This window comes from Mauremys mutica, chromosome 1, assembly GCF_020497125.1.
Source record: "Mauremys mutica isolate MM-2020 ecotype Southern chromosome 1, ASM2049712v1, whole genome shotgun sequence".
NCBI classification, from domain to species: domain Eukaryota; kingdom Metazoa; phylum Chordata; order Testudines; family Geoemydidae; genus Mauremys; species Mauremys mutica.
In genome coordinates, this window is record NC_059072.1 from 244,266,936 (window position 1) to 244,293,577 (window position 26,642).

The 26,642-nt window shown below is 40.7% G+C and overlaps 1 protein-coding gene across 1 annotated transcript in view; it reads left to right on the forward strand.

The window, feature by feature from the left end:
* ATP10A (ATPase phospholipid transporting 10A (putative)) overlaps window positions 1-26,642 on the forward strand; it is a 146,020-nt gene that overhangs the window by 52,077 nt on the left and 67,301 nt on the right. The window contains exon 2 of the mRNA XM_045005148.1: window positions 14,649-14,853. Coding sequence (XP_044861083.1) covers window positions 14,649-14,853 — 205 coding nt within the window. The remainder of the gene's footprint in view (window positions 1-14,648; window positions 14,854-26,642) is intronic.

Sequence of the window (26,642 nt, forward strand, 5' to 3'; positions counted from 1 at the left end):
CTGATGGAAGAAAAGATCCGAGGACTGGAGATGTAAGTGGAAACTCTGATGGAGTTTAGAAGGGGGTTCGAACAGATGATGGAGCAAAAACATGAGGAGGCTGAAGGGACAAGCTCAGACTTGCAGATGGAAGCAGGACCAAAGAATTCTGAGGGGAGACTGCTGGGTGAGGAAAGTGGACGGTGGAAGCATGTGACTAAGACAACCAGGCAGAGGAAAAGATGGGCCAGTGAAGGAGAAATAGAGCTCAGGAACAGGTTTGCGGAATTGGAAAATGAAGAAGGGGCACAGCAAGTGGTCGCTGAAGGTGAGAGGGCAAGGAAAAAGAGAAGAGCAGCTAGTCCTACAGGAAGAGGAGAAGAGTCAATGGAGACAACACCAAATATGAGCCCCAGGAGGATACGGGATGGGTTGTGGAGGATTGCAGGGGTGAATAGGAATCGAGAGGACTTGCAGCCAGTGGGAGCAGGGGATAGACTGGAGAATCACACTGTCACCAGGAAAAGGCAGGTCTATGTGATTGGGGACTCACTGAGAAGAATAGACAGGCCTGTAACTAGAGCTGATACGGAGAACAGAAGGGTGTGCTGTCTGCTGGGTGCTAAGATACGGGATGTGGACCTGAGGCTGAAAAGGATCCTAACGGGAGCAGGAAAGAATCCGTTGATTGTCCTTCATGTGGGAACAAATGATACAGCTAGATTCTCGCTGGAACGTATCAAGGGGGACTATGCCAGACTGGGGAAGACGCTTAAGGAAATCGAGGCTCAGATGATCTTCAGTGGGATTTTGCCTGTTCCTAGAGAAGGGCAACAAAGGTTTGACAAGATTATGGTGATCAACAGATGGCTCAGGCAGTGGTGCTATAAGGAGGGCTTTGGTATGTACAGCCACTGGGAAGCATTTATGGACAGAAGACTGTTCTCTCAGGATGGACTTCACCTGAGTAAGGCGGGAAATAGGCTTCTAGGATGGAGGCTGGCACAACTGATTAAGAGAGCTTTAAACTAGGAATTGGGGGAGGGGATGGTTGGGAAATGTCCAGGTAATCTCCACACCGGAATTCAACATTGAGAGGGAAGAAAACAAAGTAAGAGAGGATACAGCCATGAGCAGAAGAATGGACATAAGGAGGAAGGGTAGTGTAGATACCAGTCTAATAGGTGATACTGGTGGTAGAATGTCTGTGCCTAACCGGGTAAAGAATGTCAGTGAAGCCAAACGGCAAAAATTAAGATGTCTGTACACTAATGCGAGGAGCCTAGGTAACAAAATGGAGGAACTAGAGCTACTGGTGCAGGAAGTGAAACCGGATATTATAGGGATAACAGAAACATGGTGGAATAGTAGTCATGACTGGAGTACAGGTATTGAAGGCTATGTGCTGTTTAGGAAAGACAGAAATAAAGGCAAAGGTGGTGGGGTAGCATTGTATGTCAATGATGAGGTTAACTGTAAAGAAATAAGAAGTGATGGAATGGATAAGACAGAGTCTGTCTGGGCAAAAATCACATTGGGGAAGAAAGCTACTAGAGCCTTCCCTGAGATAGTGCTTGGGGTGTGCTACAGACCGCCGGAATCTGATTTGGATATGGATAGAGACCTCTTTAATGTTTTTAATGAAGTAAATACTAATGGGAATTGTGTGATCATGGGAGACTTTAACTTCCAAGATATAGACTGGAGGACAAGTGCTCGTAACAATAATAGGGCTCAGATTTTTCTGGATGTGATAGCTGATGGATTTCTTCACCAAGTAGCTGAAGAACCAACAAGAGGGGATGCCATTTTAGATTTGGTTTTGGTGAGTAGTGAGGACCTCATAGAAGAAATGGTTGTAGGGGACAACCTTGGTTCAAGTGATCATGAGCTAATTCAGTTCAAACTAGATGGAAGGATAAACAAAAACAGATCTGGGACTAGGGTTTTTTATTTCAAAAGAGCTAACTTTAAAGAATTAAGGAAATTAGTTAGGGAAGTGGATTGGACTGAAGAACTCGTGGATCTAAAGGCGGAGGAGGCCTGGAATTACTTCAAGTCAAAGCTGCAGAAACTTTCAGAAGCTTGCATCCCAAGAAAGGGGAAAAAAATCATAGGCAGGAGTTGTAGACCAAGCTGAATGAGCAAGCATCTCAGAGAGGTGATTAAGAAAAACCAGAAAGCCTACAAGGAGTAGAAGATGGGCGGGATTAGCAAGGAAAGCTACCTTATTGAGGTCAGAACATGTAGTGATGAAGTGAGAGAGGCTAAAAGCCATGTAGATTTGGACCTTGCAAAGGGAATTAAAATCAATAGTAAAAGGTTCTATAGCCATATAAATAAGAAGAAAACAAAGAAAGAAGAAGTGGGACCGCTAAACACTGAGGATGGAATGGAGATTAAGGATAATCTAGGCATGGCCCAATATCTAAATAAATACTTTGCCTCAGTCTTTAATAAGGCTAATGAGGAGCTTAGGGATAATGGTAGGATGACAAATGGGAATGAGGATATGGAGGTAGATATTACCACATCCGAGGTAGAAGCCAAACTCGAACAGCTTAATGGGACAAAATCGGAGGGCCCAGATAATCTTCATCCAAGAATATTAAAGGAACTGGCACATGAAATTGCAAGCCCATTAGCAAGAATTTTTAATGAATCAATAAACTCAGGGGTTGTACCGTACGACTGGAGAATTGCTAACATAGTTCCTATTTTTAAGAAAGGGAAAAAAAGTAATCCGAGTAACTATAGGCCTGTTAGTTTGACATCTGTAGTATGTAAGGTCTTGGAAAAAATTTTGAAGGAGAAAGTAGTTAAGGACATTGAGGTCAATGGTAATTGGGACAAAATACAACATGGTTTTACAGAAGGTAGATCGTGCCAAACCAACCTGATCTCCTTCTTTGAGAAGGTAACAGATTTTCTAGACAAAGGAAACGCAGTGGATCTAATTTACCTCAATTTCAGTAAGGCATTTGACATTGTTCCACATGGGGAATTATTAGTTAAATTGGAAAAGATGGAGATCAATATGAAAATTGAAAGGTGGATAAGGAATTGGTTAAAGGGGAGACTACAATGGGTCGTACTGAAAGGTGAACTGTCAGGCTGGAAGGAGGTTACTAGTGGAGTTCCTCAGGGATCAGTTTTGGGGCCAACCTTATTTAACCTTTTTATTACTGACCTTGGATCAAAAAGAGGGAATGTGCTAATAAAGTTTGCAGATGATACAAAGCTGGGAGGTATTGCTAACACAGAGAAGGACCGGGATATCATACAGGAAGATCTGGATGACCTTGTAAACTGGAGTAATAGTAATAGAATGAAATTTAATAGTGAAAAGTGCAAGGTCATGCATTTAGGGATTAATAACAAGAATTTTAGTTATAAATTGGGGACGCATCAGTTGGAAGTAACAGAGGAGGAGAAGGACCTCGGAGTATTGGTTGATCACAGGATGACTATGAGCCGCCAATGTGATATCGCCGTTAAAAAAGCTAATTCAGTTTTAGGATGCATCAGGCGAGGTATTTCCAGCAAAGATAAGGAGGTGTTAGTACCGTTATACAAGGCACTGGTGAGACCTCATCTGGAATACTGTGTGCAGTTCTGGTCTCCCATGATTAAGAAGGATGAATTCAAACTGGAACAGGTTCAGAGACGGGCTACTAGGATGATTCGAGGAATGGAAAACTTGTCTTATGAAAGGAGACTCAAAGGGCTTGGCTTGTGTAGCCTAACCAAAAGAAGGCTGACGGGGGATATGATGGCTCTTTATAAATGTATCAGAGGGATTAATATTAGGGAGGGAGAGGAATTATTTAAGCTTAGTACCAATGTGGACACATGAACAAATGGATATAAACTGGACACTAGGAAGTTTAGACTTGAAATTAGACGAAGGTTTCTAACCATCAGAGGAGTGAAGTTCTGGAACAGCCTTCCAAGGGGAGTAGTGGGGGCAAAAGACATATCTGGCTTTAAGACTAAACTTGATAAGTTTATGGAGGGGATGGTATGATGGGATAGCCTAATTTTGGCAATTGATCAAAGCTCAGTTGCCAAATTATCAGCAGGTAAGTATGCCCAGTGGTCTGTGATGGGATGTTAGATGGGATGGGATCTGAGTTACTACAGAGAATTCTTTCCTGGGTGCTGGCTGGTGAGTCTTGCCCACATGCTCAGGGTTTAACTGATCGCCATATTTGGGGTCGGGAAGGAATTTTCCTCCAGGGCAGACTGGCAGAGGCCCTGGAGGTTTTTCGCCTTCCTCTGCAGCATGGGGCACGGGTCACTTGCTGGAGGATTCTCTGCAGCTTGAGGTCTTCAAACCACAATTTGAGGACTTCAATAACTCAGACATAGGTTAGGGGTTTGTTATAGAAGTGGATGGGTGAGACTGTATGGCCTGCATTGTGCAGGAGGTCAGATTAGATGATCATAATGGTCCCTTCTGACCTTAAAGTCTATGAGTCTATGAGATCCACCTATCCTCAATGACTGGCTCCAGCAAGTCTGACACATTATTGAGATAGATAGAAAGACTGACTTTACTTCAGCAGCAGACTCGAAATGTGTAAAAAAATATGGGCTCTAGTTTTAAGTTGCATACTGGCATTGGTAATACTTACTAATACTCACTTAATTTTAATAATAGAATTATTAAATTTTGTAGCTCTTAGTTTTTTTCAATTAGGACCTTTATTTCTGGATAGCTTTGCAAGCCACCATTCATTTTGGATTTAAAACTGGCACACATAAAAATGGAGATTTGGTTTCATAATCCAACTCTTCAAGAATCATAGCATTATATGCAGTTATGTGCATAGAGTTTGGACTGACCTCTGTTGCCTGCTGTATATATACTTGGTGTGGGAGGAGGTGGTTCATTGGCATTCCTTCTTTGTATACTCTCTGAGTTAAAGTTTTATTTTGCCAATCTTAACAAAAAAAACCCTCCTTGGGAACCACCTCATTATTGTTTTATACTAAAGTATTGGAGACTCTTTTATAAATAGTCAAAGAACTTAGGTGACTTCTACAACATGATTTTGTTGTGAGACCAATATGGTTCTTTCGGCATCTCTTAGTACTTGAAATGTAGCTTGAGGCTGTTTCCTTTTCCTCACATTACTTATTCTTGTCTTGTTGGGGCAAGCAGTGATCCAGAAAGATAAGGAAAGACAACATAACCTGGGATAGCAGCTAAATATAGAGAAGTTGGACTACACATAATCTACGATAAATCACTACTGCTTTAAATATACAGCTTGGGGTATTTCTACAAGGGTAACAGCTGCAGCAGTGCAGCTACACTGCTGTAGTGCTGTACTGTAGACTCTTATTAGAGCAACAGATTGGTTTTTCCATCACTGTAATAAATCCATCCCCTCAAGAGGCAGTAGCTAGGTTGACAAGAGAATTCTTCCATTGATCTAGCTTCATTTACAGTGGGAGTTAGGTTGACCTAACTATGTCACACAGTGTCTGAAATTTTTCATACACTCAGTGATGTATATGGTTCGACTTAGATGTAGACCAGGCCTTTAACTATACTTCTCAGATCCACCACACTGGAGTACAAATTAAGGCCTAGTGTGCTGCCAACTACAATGAAGAACAGGATTTTTGCAAGTTCCAGTCCTATTTACTGCTCCTTCTAGTCTTGTGGATGTGAAAATGCTGGAAATAGAAACACATGTTTCAAATCAGGGTCTCCCCCGGGATTTAAACTTGCAGTCTTCTCATGGAAATCTTACTGGATCTAAATAGAAAATGTTAGGTAATTCTCTTGACTTTGGCCTGGCAATGGCACTAGCAACAGTGAAAGCAGTAGCATAGACCAACTATCAATTACTTGAGACCTAGTTTAGACAGAATGGTGGTAAGAATGCTGGTGGCATCTATGCTAGAAGTCTGGTCTACACTACAGACCAACGTCAGAATACTGCATCACTCAGGGGTGTGAAAAATCCACACCCCTGAGCGACGTAGTCATACTGACCAAACTTCCCCTTGTAGACAGCGCCAAGTTGGTGTGAGAGCTTCTCTCATCAACTTAACTTCCACCTTTTGGGGAGGTGGATTAACTACGCCAATGGGAGAGCTCTCTTCCATCAGCTTAGAGAATCTTCATTAAAACACAGGTGCAGTGTTTTAAGTGTAGATGTGCCCTCACTGTCCCTAGCACTGATGGAGTTACATGGCAAAATAACAACAGAGGGAGATTTAGGAATAGTCAAAACAAAACAAAAAACAGGCTTTTGCAAGGACTATAAACACCCTCATTTTTCAGGGCGTAAGGCAACCTTTATGTGTCTAAGGTTAGGAAGAAACTTCCTGGGGGCAGGTTATCCAATAAACGTCTACAGCAAAGATTTTTGTACCTACCTCTGAAGCAACTGGTGCTGGCCTTTGAGCTTGGATAATGAGGCAGAAGGACCTTGGCTCTGATCCAGAGTGATATTTTCCCATTGTAGACAATGGCTATGATGGGACAGAGAGAGTGTGAGGCTTTGTTCTTTCTGCACATTCCCATCTGATGAAATCTCATAGGAGGAGGAGTGGAATTCTTTAGTGGTAGAGTTTAAATAAAAAAAAGTTGTTAAGAATTAAGAAATGTGTCAGAGAGAGATGCTTCAGGCATAGGTTCTTCGCAATCTCTAACCCAAGAATTATACAGATTCATATTTCAGTTTGAGAAGAACACCAGAAATACTTTCAGGTCAAGGGAAGACTCATTAAAGTGTAGTGCAGGACGTCTTGTAGTCAGCTTCACTGTCGCATGTAAGGTACTTTCTAAAAGACTGTCGTCTTGGTGCTTTTCTGCCTTTCTTTTACTGGTGATCCCTTCTAGGCATTTATTGTTGCGTGATGTTGGATACAGCAAAGTGTGGCACAGGCCAGTGTTTTCTTCAACTTTAATATAAACAACAAGGAGTCCGGTGGCACCTTAAAGACTAATAGATTTATTTGGGCATAAGCTTTTGTGGGTAAAAAAAAGATGCATCTGAAGAAGTGGGTTTTTTACTCATGAAAGCATATGCCCAAATAAATCTGTTAGTCTTTAAGGTGCCACCAGACTCTGTTGTTTTTGTGGATACAGACTAGCACGGCTATCCCCTGGAACACTAATATAGAGATCCAACCTGTGAGGACTTACAGATAGCAGCATGCAAAGCTCCATCTCACTTGAACCAAACTTAGAACATCACAAGCTTAGATGCCTGAGATGCATCTGGCCTTTGGAGGGGCAATTTTTTGCAGATCCTGAACTAAAATTTGGTTTACACTATTTCCACTTTCTCTTTGATGAATGAAAGAATGGAAGGGAGCAGGGACTCTTGTCATTTTAATCTTACAGGAACATAACAAAAAGAACAGGAAGGACGGGAAATCCTGAAACTTCATTCACTTTGTCTCGTTCTAAGTAAAGATAAGCTATGAAATTCTGTATGATTTAATAATGCTCATTAACGTAGAACTGGAGTTATTGAGCCAGAATAGTTTCTGATTTACTTTCTGCTTACACAGTCGAATGGTTAGATAATGTTTAGGTTTCAAAGCAGTGTCCAAAGGGGATATCTTTGCATGGCACAGTTATGTGCAGGAGGATATGTGAAGAAATATTCTTGCAAATAGGATAGCAACATCTACAGCAGGTCTGTGTGTGTAATTGGCAAGGAAATACTTTTACTGATAGAATTCTTTCCGTGATTAATTTTTTAACTGGAAGATTTGGAATATTTTAAAAATAAAAATAATATATTGCATTAAGCAGTGCCTTTCTTCTCGTGAATTACCATTTCTTTACAAACTGCTATCTATGTTTTGTTCCATTTAGGTGTCCATGTCCCAAACTGTGAAGGTGGTTTCCACCACCTACTTGGCACAGCAATACTACGCTTATGGTTTAGGATATGAAGTGAAAACAACCCAATACGTTCTGGATTTCTGAACCAGTATGAAGAACTCTCTAAGTGTTTGACTAAAAATGCCCACTTGGTTAGATTAGTTTAGGTGTGATTGGATAGGATCAAAATAAACAGTAAAGGTACTGTGCAAGGAAGTTATGGAATGATGAGGCAGCCAAAAGCAATTTAATTTGAGATTTAAATTCAAATAAACATCCTAAACTATATTGCACTGACTAAACTAGGAGAGAACATTAAATGGGAGAGAGCTTAAGGGAGGAGGGCTTTAAAATTCTGGGGTGCCTGCTACATAATTTAGGTCTAATGTGTCCTAGAAGAATCATGGCTTTGCTTAGGGCTGGGATTGTCTCTCCTCTGTGTTTGTACAGTCCCCAGCGCAATGGGTTCTCAATCCCAACTGGGTCCTTTGGGTGCTACCATAATATAGGCATTTAATAATAAGGTGTATGGTCTCTCTATGATTCAGCATGAGGGAGTTCAATGGGTGTGAGCCTGTTGCTGAGGAGGCTCAGTCCCCTGCAACTGTGAGTTTCATCCTGGGTATCATTACTACCTGAAGAGCACAGCTGTCATGGTATGTCATTGTTGCTAAGAGGTGATTCTTAAGGGTTTGTCTATGCAGAGCAGCAGTGCGCACTAGAGGGGAGTGATTTCTAAAGTGCACCAGTGTGTTGCATGCTAAATGGCCTGGGTAGATCCTGCTGGCACAACTAAAAGTTCCCTACTGCATGTTAATCTAACATTGTTTGAAACAGCACTGCCTTAATGTTCAGTATGGAATTTTTAGTTCATGCCAGCAGGTTCTACACAGACCAGTTAGTGAGTAACACATTGGTGTGCTTTAGAAAACATACCCCTCTGGTAAGCATTGCTACTCCATGTAGACAAGACCAAAGACATCCTGGACAAAGACCATTCAGAGTCCTGAAGAACAGGATCAAGGCCCTACACCAGAAAAGGTAGAAGTGGACAGAGAGCCTGAACTGCGTGTGTAGAGCAATGGTGTGAAATGTTTTCATTGCCCTGCCTTACTTAGGAGAGGGGCTGCAATGTATCATACCATCTGAAACTTTGTGTGGCATTGACTTTCAGCACCAGGTACTGTACATTGCAGTAGTCGAGCCTGAAGTTGACTAATGCATGGATTTCCATGGCCAGGTCGAATTTCCCCAATCAATTTTTACACTTTCCCCACATTCAATATAGTATCTATTGAGCACCAACATGACACCTAGCCACAATGAAACTATACAGTAGGTATTCTTTCTTCACAATCTGTCTGCTTGTTGGGAGGAGGATATTCATTTATTTCTATTTGCAGCAATAAATTGAGAAGTGTAAAAAATTCTATCGCTTAAAACAATAAACGCTAAATATACGTTGAGGGGATTTTATTATCCAACTATAATGCTTCCTGTAACTTAAAAAAATACTCTGAGCGGAAAGTCAGTTGTTGGCAGCTAGTGTTTCTTTTTTCTGTTTATGTCAGATCTCATTAAGTGTTCTGCTTTTAAATTTAATCTTGTTATCTCAATACTAAGTTTCTTGGCTGAAAAATCATTTATTCCGGGTATCAAATGTTTCATTACAGTGAACAATTGTAAGATTGCTGTCAGCACAGAAGATAGCACTATGCCAAAAAAAAATCAAAAAAAAATCAGCATTTGTTTCAGATTCTAAAACCTGAGCTGCTGAGGTTCCAGGGGGTTAGGTTTCTCAGAGCAAGTGAAATTAGTTGATTTGTAACAAGAAAGATAGAAGCTCTGAAATTCATTAAAAGGCACATTTATGTCTTATTATTCATACACACTCCTTGTTCTTTTGAGAAGTTTAACATATTTTATGTACCTACTCAGTTGCTAATTGATAGTAAATTCTTAGAGGACGATGAACAAGGGAAAAAATGTTAAGGACTCTCAGTATAATATTAAAGACAAGGAATCCATTTAGTAACTTCTGTCGTGGAGGGGCCCTGCCCTTTTTATTAGAAGTTCCTCAAGAGAAGTATATTTTCTTCATCTGTTCTATCTAATTAGTATCAGATTCAGATTCTGTTTGCGAATCTTACCCTAGAAACAGATGTTATGGTTTATGGTGGAACAGAGAGATATTCTGGACATTATGTAACCTGCTTTGGTTCTAGTTTCTACTACATGTTTTTCCTTAATTCTGCCACAGCACTGTAATCTTACCTAAATGGTTTTCAGCATGTGTCTGTAGCTATTTAGCTTGTTCAGTCTTAAGTAATAAACACATTAGGCTCAGGGATAGCTTTGACTTCATTAACTGTTTTAAACCTGTCAATTCCCTTCATTTTCTAATGATGATTGATATTGCTTGTCTTCTGTGGTATTGTCTTACCTTATATATCTGGCACCTTCTCTTTTACTGTTTAGGTAACAATACAACTTCTACCACACAATTAAAAAAAAAAAAGACTATCCTGAATGTTGTCACCAGTTTTGCGTTTGTAGCCAAATTAATTTAAGTGGATTTTAAGGATTTTTATGGCAGAGCTTGACCTAATATTTTTAGTCCTGTCCCACACCATTTGATGTCATCCTGAGAGGGAATGGGTGAAGGAATTGGTTGGTATCCAGCACTGATCCAAGTGGTGTCTTGGTAGGTTTTTGTTTGTTTTTGTTTCTCGCCTTTATCTTGTCCTTTAGGGATTGGTTTTCTACCTCCTAAAGCATCTGACCTCCTTTGAAATGAAGGCCATTGTTGCTTCAAAAGCTAGCCAGCAGGTAATCTTGGAATGGGGGTGGTGTGAAATTAATTTGAGTGTTAAGGGCCTGCACAAGACTTTGAAGACCACATAAAGTTTACGTAGAGGGATGCTTAGTGTTTGTGACGGGGTGGGCTAGACCCAGAGGCCCCAGCTGGAGGCTTCAGGGTCCTACTATACCCCATCTCAGAAAGGAACAGTAGAGAAATTGTCCCAGCTGCCTAGAGTGGGTGTGGGAGGAAGCAGCCAATCAGAGAGGCTTCAGGGAGCAGCCAATCAGGGCCCAGCAGGGCCATATAAAAGAAGCTGCAGTGCTAGAGTCAGTCAGTTGCTGTCTGGAGCTGGAGAGTGAGGACCATAATGCATCAGTAACGGCATTTGTTCTGTACCATAGCCTGGCAGTAGTACATCATAATACCTAGATTCTGAGGCATTTATCTACACCTCCAGTTTTATAGGCTAAAAGAAAATTATATCTCCCTAGAATTATTGGAGCCTGTCAAAAATAGTGGCTAAACAAGAGCCATCTGACATTTGTCAAAGGCTTTGTGAAAGCTTAAATAAAGTTCCTCACAAGAGGCTGTTAAAGTCAGGGGTGACAGGCATAAGTATTGTCATGGATTAGAAACTGGCTATGAGAAAAGAACACATTAGGAATGTGTGGACAGATTTCAGTGTGGCAGAGGATTACATGGGAGGTCGCAGTAGGGTGGCCCAAGATCTATTTTAGCACAATTAATTTAATGTATTCATTAATGAGCTGAGAAATAGTGAAAAGAGAGGTGGCACAATTTGCAGATGATGCACAATTTAGATTATTCACTAGAGAAGACATGGAGACCCTTCACCTATCCATTTCACAAATGAGCAATACAATGGCACAAAAACAAAAAAAACCCCATGGTTGGCAAATACACATAAGAAAGAATAACAACTACACTTCCACCTTAGTATGTTCTAAATTAACTGTAACTGCTCAAGAAAAAGGTCTGGGCATCATTGTGAACAGCTCAGTAAAAATGGAATTTCAAAGTGCAGCAGTAATTATTTTTTTTGTTTGTTTTAAAGGTGGAATGCATAAAAATGAATGGAAGACAATGCCAACAAATTATAATGCCACTTTGTAGAAATCTATGGTACACCCTCACCTGGAATACTGTGTTCTCAGAGGCATGGAAAGATTTTCATATGAAAGAGGGATTGAACTGGGGCTCTCAGAAAGACTGGAGCTATGAGTAGACAATATATGTTAGAGAGACAAGGTGGATGAGATAATATCTTTTATTGAACCAACTTCTGTTAGTGAAAAAGACAAGCTTTTGAGCTACACAGTGCTCTTCAGGTCTGGGAAAGGTACTCAGAGTATCACAGCTCAATACAAGGTGTCAGAGGCAGGAACTAGATTACATGGACCCGATATGGCAGTTCCTCTGTTCCTAATTAAGGGGAAGCTACTCTGTGTCCCTGGCATGTGTGCAAACCCTCTTACAGTACATCCATCCTTAACAAGGCATTTGGCATTTTGGCATTAGTCCAAGATCTCCCTTCCTGTGGCAGATAGTATACAGGTGTGATGGTTGCCAAGTGTGTGGGAGATTAGGAAATGCTTGAAATGCAATGCTTTTTAAACAATAAAAATTAATTAAAAGTTGTTAGGCACTATAGCCTGCAGGACTGTTGTCTCATTTTTAGTCTTGTAACACTTATATAGCACCACTGATTACAAATGCATTTGAACTTCATTCACTTCCATAGTTAAATTAAAAAAGATCAAGAGTAGCAGTCACATGTGAAAGTGTTCTGAGTTACCGCCTGCATAGCTAACAAACCTTTCAGATTTGTGATCCAATGATTTGTACTACATTACTGCACTCTTGGTTTCAAAGCAATTCATACTCATTAGTAGGAAAAGTTAAATGATAGTTTCAGACTGATCGTGGAGGGAATAAGGAATGTATCTACAGCCAATGTGAAAATTATCTGCCGTTGTTAGGCTATCATGTTTTACACTTAGAGCTCTTATTAATCTGTAGTGATCTTTGTTGAAAGAGAGGATACAACCATAATTTTCATTCCTTCTCTTATAAATTGGGCACAGGGAAGGGACAGCTAAGAAAGATACACCCCTGCCCCATTACCTGACATTTTATTGTTTGATGTGTATGCTAAATAAATACATAGATGCTGTGTAACTCTGACACCAGTGGAGTCAAAACAACGATGAATTAGGTACATAGGTCCAGATTTTTAAAAGTATTTAGGTGTCACTGTGCTTAGGATTTAGGAGCCCAACTTTCATTTTAAAAAGGGATGGCACCTAATGCTTAAATCCCTTTGGAAAATGAGTTTTAGGCTCCTGAACCAGTTAGATGTTGCAATCCCTGAATGCAGCAATACTTAGATACCTTTAAAAAATCTGGGTCATAATCTTTAACAGTAATTCTAAAAGTTACCAGGTCTTCTGTGTTTTGACCTGGTTAAAAATCTATTCAGGATCTTCATATACAAAACATTTTTAAGGAATACATGTAAAATACATAAAATGGCAAACTTTTTTCCATTTCAGAATCCTGTTCTGTTGGCATAGGTGGTGTCAAGGAAGAACAACGCCAGTGCCAATTGCAATGTAACAACAATGGCAACCATCTAGAATACTGTGCTGTGTCATTTCATTAAGTGTTATGTACTGGTAGTTTAGGAAAGTGTCAAAAGTAGCTATTTCCCATTTGCAGTAGGTGTTTTGCAAAGTTAATATCTTGGGTGTTTTAAAAATAAATTTCTTTTAAAATACCAAAGGGAAGAATTTACACTAATGCTTTTTTAAAAGCATTTTATTTTAACTAGAGTTAGTTAAACAGGCACCTGTTCTTTTTTCCCCCTGCTCCTAACAAAAATAAGTTACCAATTAACTCATTTAAAGAAATAGAGAGTTTAATGAGCAGATTTAGATTAACAACATATATGTTAATGTTTCAACTAGATAAATCTTTGAAGTGACAAAGAAATTGAGCTGCAAAATAGAAGGTTTACAATGGCTGGGCAGAGAGACTATTAACTATTGTATACAACAGATGTCACTATAGTTAGTGTCACTATAAAAGCTCACTTTAAGGAAACAAGAATGTCCTCTCCCCACACTCTACTTGTGGCTGCGTTTTTCGTGGTGATGCTAGCTTAGTGGGTTTTTTGCTGGAATTCATTTGGGTTGTGTATTTTTGGCTCTTGGGTCTAAGTTTCACATGCAGCACCACAAAAAGTTCATCCTAATATGTCATAGTAGTTGTTAGTGGTCAGTGGGGAGAGGAAAAACACTTGTATGCTGGATTTCTTTAAAGAGTAATTCCCAAAGATGCTAGTGACTTTTTATATATTTGCATTACAATGTGTGCAAATATTTTCATTGCTTCTTTTGAAGGCTAGACTGGGCTGATACAGGGCGGCACATAGTTGTGGTGCCTCAGGAACAGTGCAAAGAAGGAGTTGTGCCTCAGAGAGGCCTGGCCAATTCCTTTCTGTCCTACCCTCGCCCCTGGAGGTGGGGTACAAATCTATTACTGGCCTTCATCAATAGCAGATAACTAACCCCTTCCCCTGCACTAGTTAAGCTGAACTGATTGGTGCACTGGGGAGGAGCCACGGCCAACCCATCTGTCAAGGGTAGGAGTAATGGGTGTACAGAACCTATTTACCCCAATGTACTCATGCCCACGAGGTAGGTAGTCCATTTAGAGGCTGAAAGGAAGGTGTCTTGTTCTCTTTTATGCCACCACCAAACCACTAGCCTAGCCTGTGATCTAGCCCTTAATAATTATCTAGCCACGTGACCTCTTCATCACCCTTTTTGTGGCCATGTGATTTTTCTAAAAAGGGAGAATTTGAGAATACCTTGGTGATTTTTCGCGAAGACTCTGTGGTCCAGCCTAAAATCCAAACAGACTAGACTGAGACATCCCTACCTGGTCAGTGTGTTGATGTATTTCCTGTACATGTCTCTTTGTCAGGAATGAAAAGAAATATATGAACAGATATTGGAAAGAAGTAGAAGTTGGCGACTTTGTTCAGCTTCGTTGTAATGAAATCATACCTGCTGACATATTGCTGCTCTCTTCAAGTGACCCTGATGGGCTGTGTCATATAGAAACTGCTAACCTGGATGGGGAGACCAATTTAAAACAAAGACAGGTAGTGAGGAGATTCTTAGAGTTGGTAAGTCAACATCTTTCATTTTTATTTAAGATAATGGTTTGTTTAAATTCAATAAGTGATTCACCAATCCAGAACCACACCAATCAATTAACCTTTCTTCTTCTAGCAGGACTGGTGCTCCCCTGCAATTAGAATTAAACTGCTAGGATATGCCAACAGTTACCTCAGATACCATTATGCAGTTATTGCTACATTTTCCCCTGTATTTGAAAATGGAGATATTTGGTAATTGTGTAGGGCAGGCAAATGTTACTTTTTTTTAATGACTTGTATTGTATTTTGGTTTTTGTGTCACATTTTCAACTGTTATTTCTGTAGCTGGTTTTCAACATAGAAAATAACTATTTTTCATGTCTGTGGGCCAAATCACTTTCAGTTGGAAATTCTACCTAAAAATCCATGTCCCAGTATGTCCCTCTAACTTTAAAGGTACAGCATGCATCTATTTTAATGGTGTATTTTCAGCCGGTGAGAGCACGAGCTACAAAAGTTGCCTCACTGCTCTCTTGTTGGCATTCATCTCTCCACAACAGCATTGTGCATGCAAATAAACAAACAAACCCAAGAGGTCTGGAATAGGAGGTGCTTTGTATGAAATGATTGGAAAACTAGCTTGAGTTTTACTTAATCTAGCAACCGTACTTGAGTATTAATCATATGTAACATAGTGATAATAGCACTTCTCTAACTCACAGGGGTGCTGTGATTGTGAGGCACTCCAATGCTGCAGTAATGTGGCCCATGTAAGTACCAGATATAGATTAAAGTCAATGACAAAACTGCCATTTATTTCAACAAAAGCCCCCTCCTAGAATAACTCAGAAAGCACTAAATACCCAAGTCCAGGTTTCAATGTCAATTAAGTTGTCAGCAGCATGCGTACCTGCAATTTCAAAGTCTAGTGCAACTGCAGCATCCTGTAATTCCCTCAGCAATATGCTAGCAGTCCTTATTAAAGTACTGGCCAAAACCCCTGGCATGTGACATATATGTGTCTCACTAATATGAGAAGAGTCTTTACAACCTTTGAAAAACTTGCCCTGGTGAGTGTTGAGCAGTGATATGTCAGAGGCAGTTCCTCTGTGTCACTTTTTAGACAACCAAATGACAGGGAACATAGGGGTGGGTTTTCTGTTCCTAAAATGAAGTTCACCCCTTCTCTGGACCCAGCTAAATCAACCCCATCATAGATGGTTTATTCTTGGGGCTCAGAAATATGTTTCTGAAGAGCATAGTTTTTTCCACCAAATGTTAAGTATCATTGTAAAATCCCATGGCAGCCTGTCCCCAAATTCCCTATAAGAACTCCACCCCACACCATTAATTCATTGAAGCTGAATGCTGCTACATTATCAGTATGTACAGTAAAATTAGTCTTAATATGTCTGTTGCCATGTGGCACTGGCTCATTCCACAGCACTCTTGTATAAATGGGAAACAAATGAATAGATTGTGCAGTCCTTCCTCCCTCCTCTTTATAGCACACACACTATAAAGGGCAAGATGTGGGAACCCATTGTTAAAATATCAGCAGCACATCACAGGATTTGAGCTAACATTCCCGTTGCAAGCATGGAGAAAGATTTAATATCAATACTTAGCATTTATGTTATTTTGCAAAATGATTTTTTTCTTAAATGTGTGAAGTAGGTCAGGAAGTCACTGTGGCTTTCATTTTACAGACAGGGAAGCTGAGAGAAAGGGCCAAATTCTTTAGTACCCTTTCCTGTGCTGGGCATGAGGAAGAGAGGCGGTGGCATGCCGCATGAGATGGGAAACCCACTTTTATGACTCCCTAATTCTGTCCCAGTTCAGAGTCCCTACTTTGTCCCCACCCATGCAATTTACAGCATGCCAGGTCTACTCTAAGTTGTATGCCATAAAGAGCCATGTCACCAATACAGACTAGCCAGAGTGCAGTGCTTGACGCTCATGCCTCTCCTAGACCCCAACACATTCTCATTTGTCAGGGTCAGACTGAGGAGCCTGTGTAGAGCTGTTATGCCAGCTCTATATTGGTCTGAGAACTCCCCTCCAAAGAGGTGTGATCTTCCAGGGCAGTCTGTACCCTCTTTATGTCCTCTACTCATTCCATACGGGCGTATGAAGGGCCCAGAAAGTGACTTTCCCAAAACTAGAGATAGTCAGAATTCCTGGCTGCCTGTCCTGTGCTCAGAAAATACCGTTTTCTTACCGGAACAACATCTGTCCACCAGAGATTGGATGGGTCCCTTGTCAGCAGTACTTTGAATCACAGCAGGCAATTACAGTGGCAGTCCTGAGACTGAGGATGCATCACTTTGCAGGCCTTATCACACTCTAAACAAATGTGAAGAAGGCTCATGAAGTTCCTAGAATTGTTTCTGCAGCATTTGTGGCCGCTATTGGTCTTCTCAGCTGGTGAATCCCAAGGACCTAATTTTTGTGATGGAGTAACTAGAAATATAAATTATTTCAATTCTGCCTTGATTTATCTGAATAATAATTAGTACGTTGGGAACGTTATTGTTACTTAGTATTGTTTGTATGTTAATAAATGTGATACTTCTGACATAAAACCTATACTTTCTGTATATGATCATATGTCCCATTGATACTCAAACTGTGAAATCAATCCTTGACGCTGTACACGATTTTAATTTCATGGGCTGTATTGCCATTTCTCTGGCTTTTGAAAAATCTAATTTGAATGTGTGATTCTTTGGTATACATTTACATCAGGTAGGCCAGCAAATAAACGATCAGTTAAGCAAGTAGGTGAGAGATTCGTTTGTGTAATTGCAGTTTAAAGATCTGATTCTCCTGAAACCAATCAATATTTGAAGTGCTACTGCACAGTAATTGAGTTTACTAATCTTTTTTCCTCATTTTGCCATAAATTTATGAGGCAATTTCTTTTTAAATATTTTTTTACTGATTTGCACCTAACTAGTAGCTTTTATTTCAGTATCCCTGTATGTCTGATCTTATGTAAACAAATCTTTGAAGAACAATTCTATTTAAAATTAATAAAGCAGCTCATGAAATGGAATATTTCAGAATTTTTAATTTTTCTTTTAACTTGTCATGATACTCAGTGCTGGGTTTTTTTAAATGGTTCTTCTGGGAAGGAAAATATAGGCAGAGATTTTTCAAAGGCATTTGTGCCTTTGAAATTCTCCCCCTTAATATTTAGGTACTGTAGTCTCTGGACCTAGATACTATGAAGATTGGTATATTCAAAAACCTTAAAATAATCAGAAATTTCCTTTCATATAATTTGCCTTTAGATCAGAAAAATATAGGGGATTTGTTTCATACTGGGGGATGGATCAGATCAATGTGTGTATTGAGACACATTGGAAAGTTAAGCTGAGAATACTTTGCTATACCCAAGTTTTGAGTGACCTAATGTTCTAGCAGTGAACAACCAGCACTCTTTTCGGAAAAGCTTAGTGTATCTTGGTGATATACCAAGTTCCTTCTAAACTCTAACCCACCCTATTTGTTCTTTATGTCACAGCAAACATTTGAGTGTGCTGTACCTAATAGGAGACACATTGTGCAAGAAAAATCAATGTGTTTTCTGTATTACTGTGCAGGCTGTTTTACCACCACACCCTCTATAATTGCTTATGGAATGTTGTACATGTGTTTAAAATATTTTGTCCAACCACTCTTCTGAGAGCCGCTAAGCAGATGCAGCCTTCATTACAGGAATCAATCCTTCCTTTCAGGTTTCATAAGGATGATTTAGAATATTTTGCTAGTATTAATCTAGACTCATGAAAAACATTTACAGTCTTAATGCACTGCAGAATGAAACAACCCAAATATTTGTATTTAGAGTGTTCCTAACAAAATCCACAAAGGCTCTTTTAGATGTTGTTCACCAGATTATGGTTCATAAAACCACTGGCCATGTTGTGGGACATAGGTGGAGAGCATCAATTCAGCAGGAGCCCCAGGACAAGGCTCTGGGGGGAGTGCATATTGGAGCAGCAGCAGCACCACCCTTTGAAAAGCTGGACTGTATTCCTCTTCATTCCTGGACAGTGGAGGATCATGTCTTAACCCCTGCCCTCTTTCTTTCTGAAGAGCTGGGCCTTGTCTACACACAGTTGTGTACTGGTTTGATTAAATAGATTTAGATGAAGTGGTTCTGCTAAAACAGTGAAAATTCCTGTGTGGAGGCACGTTTATTTTGGTTTATTTTGGACACTTCAGATTCAAACTTTCCTGTTTCAATTTAACTTAAGTCAGTAAAAAAATCAATTTGCAAGTCCTAATCAACTTAAGCTAAACTGGAAATAAACATGGTCTAAACCTAAATAAGAGCATCCACACATAGCCTTCTGCATTGGTTTAACTAAACCAGTTTAAAGTAACTCCTAAAGTTAAGCCAGTGCACTAGCTGTATGTTTGAGGTCAGGTCTACACTACAAAGTTTTGCGAGCGTAGCTGTGTCAGGATGTGGGGGGGGAAATCACACCCCTAACCAACATAACTTTGCCAGCAAAACTCCCAATATAGCCACAGCCTATACCAGCACAAGGAGTGCTTTTGCCAGTATAGTTTTTTATTTGGGGAGAAAGTTTAACTGTAGTGGCAAAAGAACTCCTTTTGCTGGTATAAGCTGTGTTTCCACAAAGGGGATAGCCTTTATAATATTGACTAGCCCTGAGAGATTGTGGCTGAACCCCATTAAGGGACAAGGAGGGTAAAAGAAGGATCCTTGCTTCCCTTTCCTTTTCCTGCCCACTCCATCCATCCATAGAGGGCCAGCCTCAATCTAGCTCTATGTGTACCTATCTGAAAGGACTAGTAAAAATACTAAATTATAATGAATAATTAGATAGACATTGACTAATCATAATGCTTGGTCTTATTTAGAGGTGTACATACTTTGGATGGACATGAGCAGGCCGCACAACATTTCTAGCAACTTTCTGGTGTAATTCCCCCTGCACTCCTTTTTAAAAAAAAAAAGTTCATGGAGCTAAGTAAAGTTACTTTAAAATTCCAGATATGTGAATGTTAAAATAGCAGACTAATGCTCTATCCCACACACATTGCCAAAATTAGATTCACCATTGGGAAAAGAGAGTTTTAAAAAAAACCACAACAAGCAAAAAAGAGAAACCAACTTCCTCATTTTGTATCTTCTGTACTGCAATGTAGTTCAGCTAAAAAAAAAAGTCAGTTTTTAGTTTAAGCTTTCAGTGAAACAAGTCTTTTTCAGAATTCCCAAACTTGACATGTCACACTGTATTATATAGGCTTTTTGTTATGCAACGCAAAATGCTAACACGTCAAGCCCATTCAAAACCACAGTTCAAAGGCAGGCTTTTAATTTTCACCATGTCAGTAGAAGTAAAACCTTCCAAAGCAACACAAATGTATTTTTTAAAAGTTGAAACAGGGTGAAAAGCACACCATTCGTACTGCTGTACCATATCCTTTCAGGTAATGCTGTGTTCAGAGACACCTTCTGAGAAAATTGTTGATGTCTCTAATTACAAAAATATATTTCTAACAAGATGATATAGCAACTAGCAAGACAAAGTAAAACAGCAACAAATAGAACATCTTATTGAGTATAAAATTTAAAGTGGGTCCTTAGCAAGTGGAAGGATTATAAATCTGTTTACATTTAGAATTTTTTGTTAATATAATAGTTTAGCACTTTTTCACTCCTTCACTACATTTGCATTTTTGTCTCGTGATTACTTTTGCAGTGGCAGGGGGAAGTTATGCAAATGATTAAAGAATAGTTCAGTTCCTGTGTGGTCGATGTGAAATGAGTTGATTATCTCATTCTAGTTTCCAGTGTGTAAGTGTCCACATTGCTATTCTTACTGTCAAGATTTATTGGCAGTCTCATTCCAGAGGCTAAGGATTTGAGTAGATATAGGTCAAAATTTTCAAACTTGGGCATCTAACCTGAGGCACCTAAATAAATGGTGTGGTTTTTTTTCAAAGGCGCTGAGCACTTGGCATCTCCAGTTGACATAGGCCACCTTTACTTTTGTGCTCAAATATGGGTTATGGGGCCTAACTTAAAGTATCCAGGATTGAAAATCCTACTCATGGAGATTGAAATACCCTTGTGTTCCTAAAGGTGGTTCCTTCAGCCCAGGGTCAAGGTGCAGGGGTAAAGCTAGGGAGAGGGGGAGAGGGGGGTGGATGTGTAATGCTACTGCGCATGTATATATCTGCTCTGTGGAGAAATAGGAGACTTCATTCTCCAGGAGGTCAGTTTGGCACCTCTACATTACAGTTTTTCAGATGGAAAAATTAAACATTTCAGATCTGGGGAAAAAATGTTAAATTAATTTTCTGCTACAAAAGGAGTAAATTTTTAAATTTAAAGCAAGTTTAGAGCAAGTTTTTTGGCCTTTTCTTTAAATTTTCCTGGTTGTTACTGGTTCGAGCTGTCAACTCCAATGTTTCATGGCCGTTTTGCATCATTTAAATATGGCTTTCTTTAACAAAACCAAATGTCGTGGTTGGTTATTCCTTAGTCGTAGATACTAATTGCTGTGCCTGTTGGGAAGGGGAAATCACTTTATAATATCTGTTACCAAATATGGTATTTTCTTATCAAACACTGAGCATTTTTTAATTCAGGACCAGAGTAAGGCTACGTCTACACTAGCACTTTTATTGGTGTAACTTATGTCACTCGGGTATGAAAAGACCCCTCCCAAGTGTCATAAGTTACATCGACAGAAGCATTGGTATGCCCAGTGCTATGTCGGCGGGAAACGGTCTCCCACCAAGATATCTACTTCTGCTCATTGGAGGTGGTTTAATTATGTCAAGAGCAGAGCTCTGTCCCGTCAGCATAGGGTGGCTACATGAGCAATCTTACAGTGGCACAGCTGCATCGGTACGGTACTAGCGTAGGCATGGCCTAAGGCACTCTGGAGCCCTAGGAGCAGCATGACACACAGCTCCCCATGGCACTGCCCCTAGTGCCCCACCCCCATTCCATAGCCACACCCTACATGGAGGGGCAATGGCAAGGGCTCCTCCCACTCCACAGAGGTAAGCTCAGCAGCATGGGACCACCTCTATTTCATGGAACCACAACAGGGCTTCACAGGCTCCATTTCTCCTCCAAAAAGGTAGGGGAGGCAGCAGAGAGGTTATGTTTCTAAAGCATGGCTCGTGGGCTTGTCAACATTTACCCAACAAGGAACTCATGTTAATTAGTAAAACAGACACTTAGCTAGGTCCGGACAACAGCATCGCAGAAATGTTAACTTACCCAGAGTGGTTCTCAAGTTCCCCAACTCTCTCCTATATGGTGTATGTCAACTACAGAGTTATTAATCATAGATTTATTGTTAATCCTCCCATCTCCCCTGCTCCTCCCTCAGCAGAGCTATCATAGAGGTACTTGGCTCTGGTATTATGTGATAATGGATGATGTTAAAAAAAATATGATTCCAGGCTAAGACTTCATGCCAGTTTCTGGTTTGGAGAGCATTGTTATCACTTAGTTATATAACCTAGAAATTAGAGACTATAATGGAAAGACTGACACAAATGTAACAGCGGTGTCATCACTAATGGTATCCTGTAATAGTCAAATCTAATGCTGCATTTTCATTATCCATATTAGAACTGTTCTGTTTTCTCCAACAGCGAGAACTGGAATCTCACAGAAGCAGAGGCTCCCTGCAGGTTACAGATTTCACCCATTTGAAAAATAAGATTAGAATCATCCTATATAAACACTTCTTCTGTATAATGTCGTGAGATAAACTCTTTTATCTAAATTGCATTTCTGAGATGGAAATGCAATAGGTACATCTAGCTTCACTATTCACATCTGGTAGCCCATTAATCTCAGAATTTACTATTTATAAAGGACATTTCCATCACCTGTCGCTGCTTTGTGCTGTTGGGGCTCTGGAGTTCCATTTTAAAATTGTGCAGCAAAGAGAGAGCAAGAGAGCTGTGTGCCAGCCCCAAAGAAAGAGCCTATCTTACAATTTCCAAGAGAACTCATGTAAGATCAGAGAAACATAAATACATGGAAGAGTTGCACCCCTACCCTCTGACTGATCCTCTTCATGGGAGGGCAGAGACCCTTCTTCCTCCCTTTCTTCTCTCCTTCCCTTTCCTTTTGGCAGATCTTTGTGGGAGGGGAGAGAGTATGCCCAAGGGCTCCCCTCTTGCCAGCAGCTTGGTTTAAGAGATGAGGAGGAGGCTTAACAATGCACTTTCCCTGCTTCCTGCTTTTCTTTTCTTTTCTTTTCCCAGCAACAGTTCTACTCATGAGTAGTCTGAGCAGCCCTCACCCCTGACTATTAAGCATATGTCTACACAGCTTGCAGGAGCTTCCCGGTCCAAGTCAGCATACTCGAGTTAGCACTCTAAAAATAGCTGTGTAGACATTGCTTTGAAGCTATGGCTCAGGGTGGAGCTTGAGCCCTGAAGCCCACCCATCTCCCAAGGCTACAGAGCCTGAGCTCCAGCCCAAGCTGCAAATTCCAAGCACAGTCTGCAGTTACATTTAGAGCCACTAGTGTGAGCCCCACAAGCCCAAGTCTCTCGACCCAGGCTGGGAGGCTTGCTGCCACAGGCTGTGAAGACACACCCTAGGAGGCTGTGGTGGCAGCAGCAGCAGCAGGCCCCTTTATTTTTGGAAGCTTTCTTAGGCCTTAGTGCTGTCAAATTAAAATTCTGTGCACTCTGTACTGCATAGCACAAAGCATGTGAGATTTTAATTTAGCAATTTTGACAGCCAGCAGAAAGACTGGGAGAGGTGTTAAGCAACAGTATCAAGCAAAGGTGAGGAGAGCATGGACTACTGGGGAGTTATGAGGACATGGACAAGGTATGGAAGAATATCAGTGTATCCTCTTGGAGGGGTTGTGAAGATGAAACTAGTAAAAGTTCATAAGGTAACAGCCCATGTTGCACACACAACTTTTTCAAACACTAAAGCTTTGGTCTCTGATTTTATTCAAAGGTTGGGCTAATGTTTGGGTTGGTTCTTGTTAAGTATAAACCAGTTACTCCATTCCACTGTCTGGCCTTTGGTAGCTATGGTCTCCATATTCTTAACCTTCAGTCAAGTTCTGGATCCATATTTGGGAAGCGACTTCAACCATGAAATGCTCTTTTTCCTCATAACTACCGCCTTACAGTGTTAGTCTCCTTTAGGTGCGAAGACAAGTAAGGAACAAATGGTGTGTGTTTAAACGTGTATATCAGATCAGAAGCTGCCTAGAACTATTCACTGTAACAGAGCTGGAACAGACACCGGGTAGCATCAAGTGTGGAACAGCTGTGGGCTATGACAACATATCTCCAGAATTCCTAAAAAACCTTGGCCACCGTGCTCGGCTTTGACTTGTTAAATTCTTCACCAGGGTCATCAGTGAAAGGAGGCTACCGAAGATATGGCTCACCGCAAAAGTCATTGGCCTCCTAAAGCCTGGAAAGGATCCAAATCAAGCATCAAGCTATCGTCCCATATCTTTATTGTTGGTGTGCTTCAAGGCACTGGAGCACCTGGTCCTATAGCGCATATTACCTGACGTGGAGAGAATTTTGAGCCCTAACCAAGCCAGCTTTGGCCGAGGCCATAGCACATATGACCAAGTACTCACGCTGACCACATTTGTTGAAAATGGCTTCCAGACAAACTTGAAAACAGGCGCTGTTTTCATTGATCTAACGGTGGCGTACGATACGGTATGGCACACTGAGCTGCTCGTGAAGGTATCACAGGTTCTGCTACCTTGGGTTAGAGGTGTCGAACTATTCCTCCATGATAGGCAGTTCAGAGTCCATATGGGGGAGAAGATGAGTGCTTGGAGATGGCAGAGCAATGGGCTACCCCAGGGCTCTGTGCTTTTAGCAACCCTGTTCAACCTTTACATCAATGACCTGCCAACAATGGAGTCATGAAAGTTCATTTACACAGGCAACATCTGTTGCGGTATCCAGGCCCAGACGTTCCACAAGCTTGATGCCATCTTAAACCGGGACATGACAAAGTTAGCTGACTACTGTAAGACTTGGCGCCTCCGGCCAAGTGTCATAAAAACAGTCTCCAGTTTGTTCCATCTTCATCACGCCAATGCAACCCGAGAACTGATCTGAATGGTCAGAAGATGAAGCATGAAGTAGAACTGGTCTATCTAGGTGTGACCTTAGACCACCCACTGAGTTACCATGCCCACCTGAAGAAGACAGCAGCTAAAGTTAAGATGAGCAACAATCTTCTTAGCAAACTGGCAGGTTCTTCATGGGGTGCTTGTGCTCCAACTCTGCGAATGTCAGCTCTTGCCACCTCATATTCAGTGGCGGAGTACTGCGCACCAGTATGGAGCCAATCGTCACACACAAAACTAGCAGATAAGCAGTTACATGCCGCCGTGCGTATCATCTCCAGCACCCTGCGTGTGACTCCACTCCCAGGACTCCCAGTTCGGAGCAATATTGCTCTTCCTCATATCAGACGAGAGGTTGCCACTGGCAAGTTACTGGAGAAACTACGTGCCAACTCAAGCCTGCCGCTACTCAATGACCTTTTAAAACCACCAGCTGCACATTTGCCACCACATCGCCCATTATGGTCTCATCCGCCACACCAGGATGTTGGGGCGGAAACATTCTGGTGAGAGGAATGGATATATGTTATAATCCCCAACCAGTCCCTGGTCACTGACCCCACAATTTGCCTGCCTGGTTTTGACCTGCCCCATCACCAATGGTCCCTGTTGAACAGCTTCCGGACTGGGCAAGATCTCTGTGCAACCAACCAGTATCGCTGGGGCCTTCGTGACAGCTCTTTGTTTAGCTGTAGCACAACACAGACAATGACGCACATTGTCCATGAATGCCTGCTAACTAGGTTCAGCAGTGGCCTAGAAGAACTGTATCACACCACTGAAGATGCCATCACTTGGCTAGATGACTATGCACATGCTAAATAAATAGAGTACTCACTACACCAAAGCACTTCAGAAGCTCTTCACTAGCTCACTACTCTGGACTTGGTTATTTGAACATTGCTTATCCTCTCACTTGCCATACAAAACAATAAGTTTGTACTCAGCCATCTGTCTTGTTCACATCTCTCTGGCAGCTGTGTAATATTTAATGTTCTGCTCAAGACCTCACCGATGCATAGGAGTATATGAAAAAAATGCTCATAAACATTCTACGTGTGTCAACTTCTTGGTTAGTGGATTGTCCCATGTCTGGCTAAGATCTTTTCACCAAATTGCTACTTAGGAATGGTGGAGTACTTCTCAGGAACATCAAATTTTCCTGCATATTGAATATTGCTCAGATCACTCATAATATTTTCCATTAGATCTGGCCCCAAGTGTTTTTGGCTTGTGAAACTATACATCCTTGTTCTCTTTAAACAAACATTGCCTGAAAAAGAATCTAGTTATAGTAGTAGTCAATGAGGAAAACAAAACTGTTAAATTCTGATTTACTGTTTGGTCCCCCACCCCCTCAAATACCATAGATCAAACTGCTTTTTTTTCCCTTGTGAACTAGCAGCATAGATAAATTCTGTTGCTAATGCTAATGTTGTTTAGACATTTTAAAATGATCACTACTTTAATATATAAACAAGTGCTAAGAGTGCATTCTGCATGTTTTGGATAAATAACATCATTATGTAATTCAGACTGCACATTAATAAAATGCTAGATTAATTTTAGATAGTATATGAAGTAGCTTACTGTATAAGGCAATAATAACGTGGGCAAATATATCAACACTGAATATGTTTTTGTTATTTTTGTGAACTTTTGAATTAGAGTTTT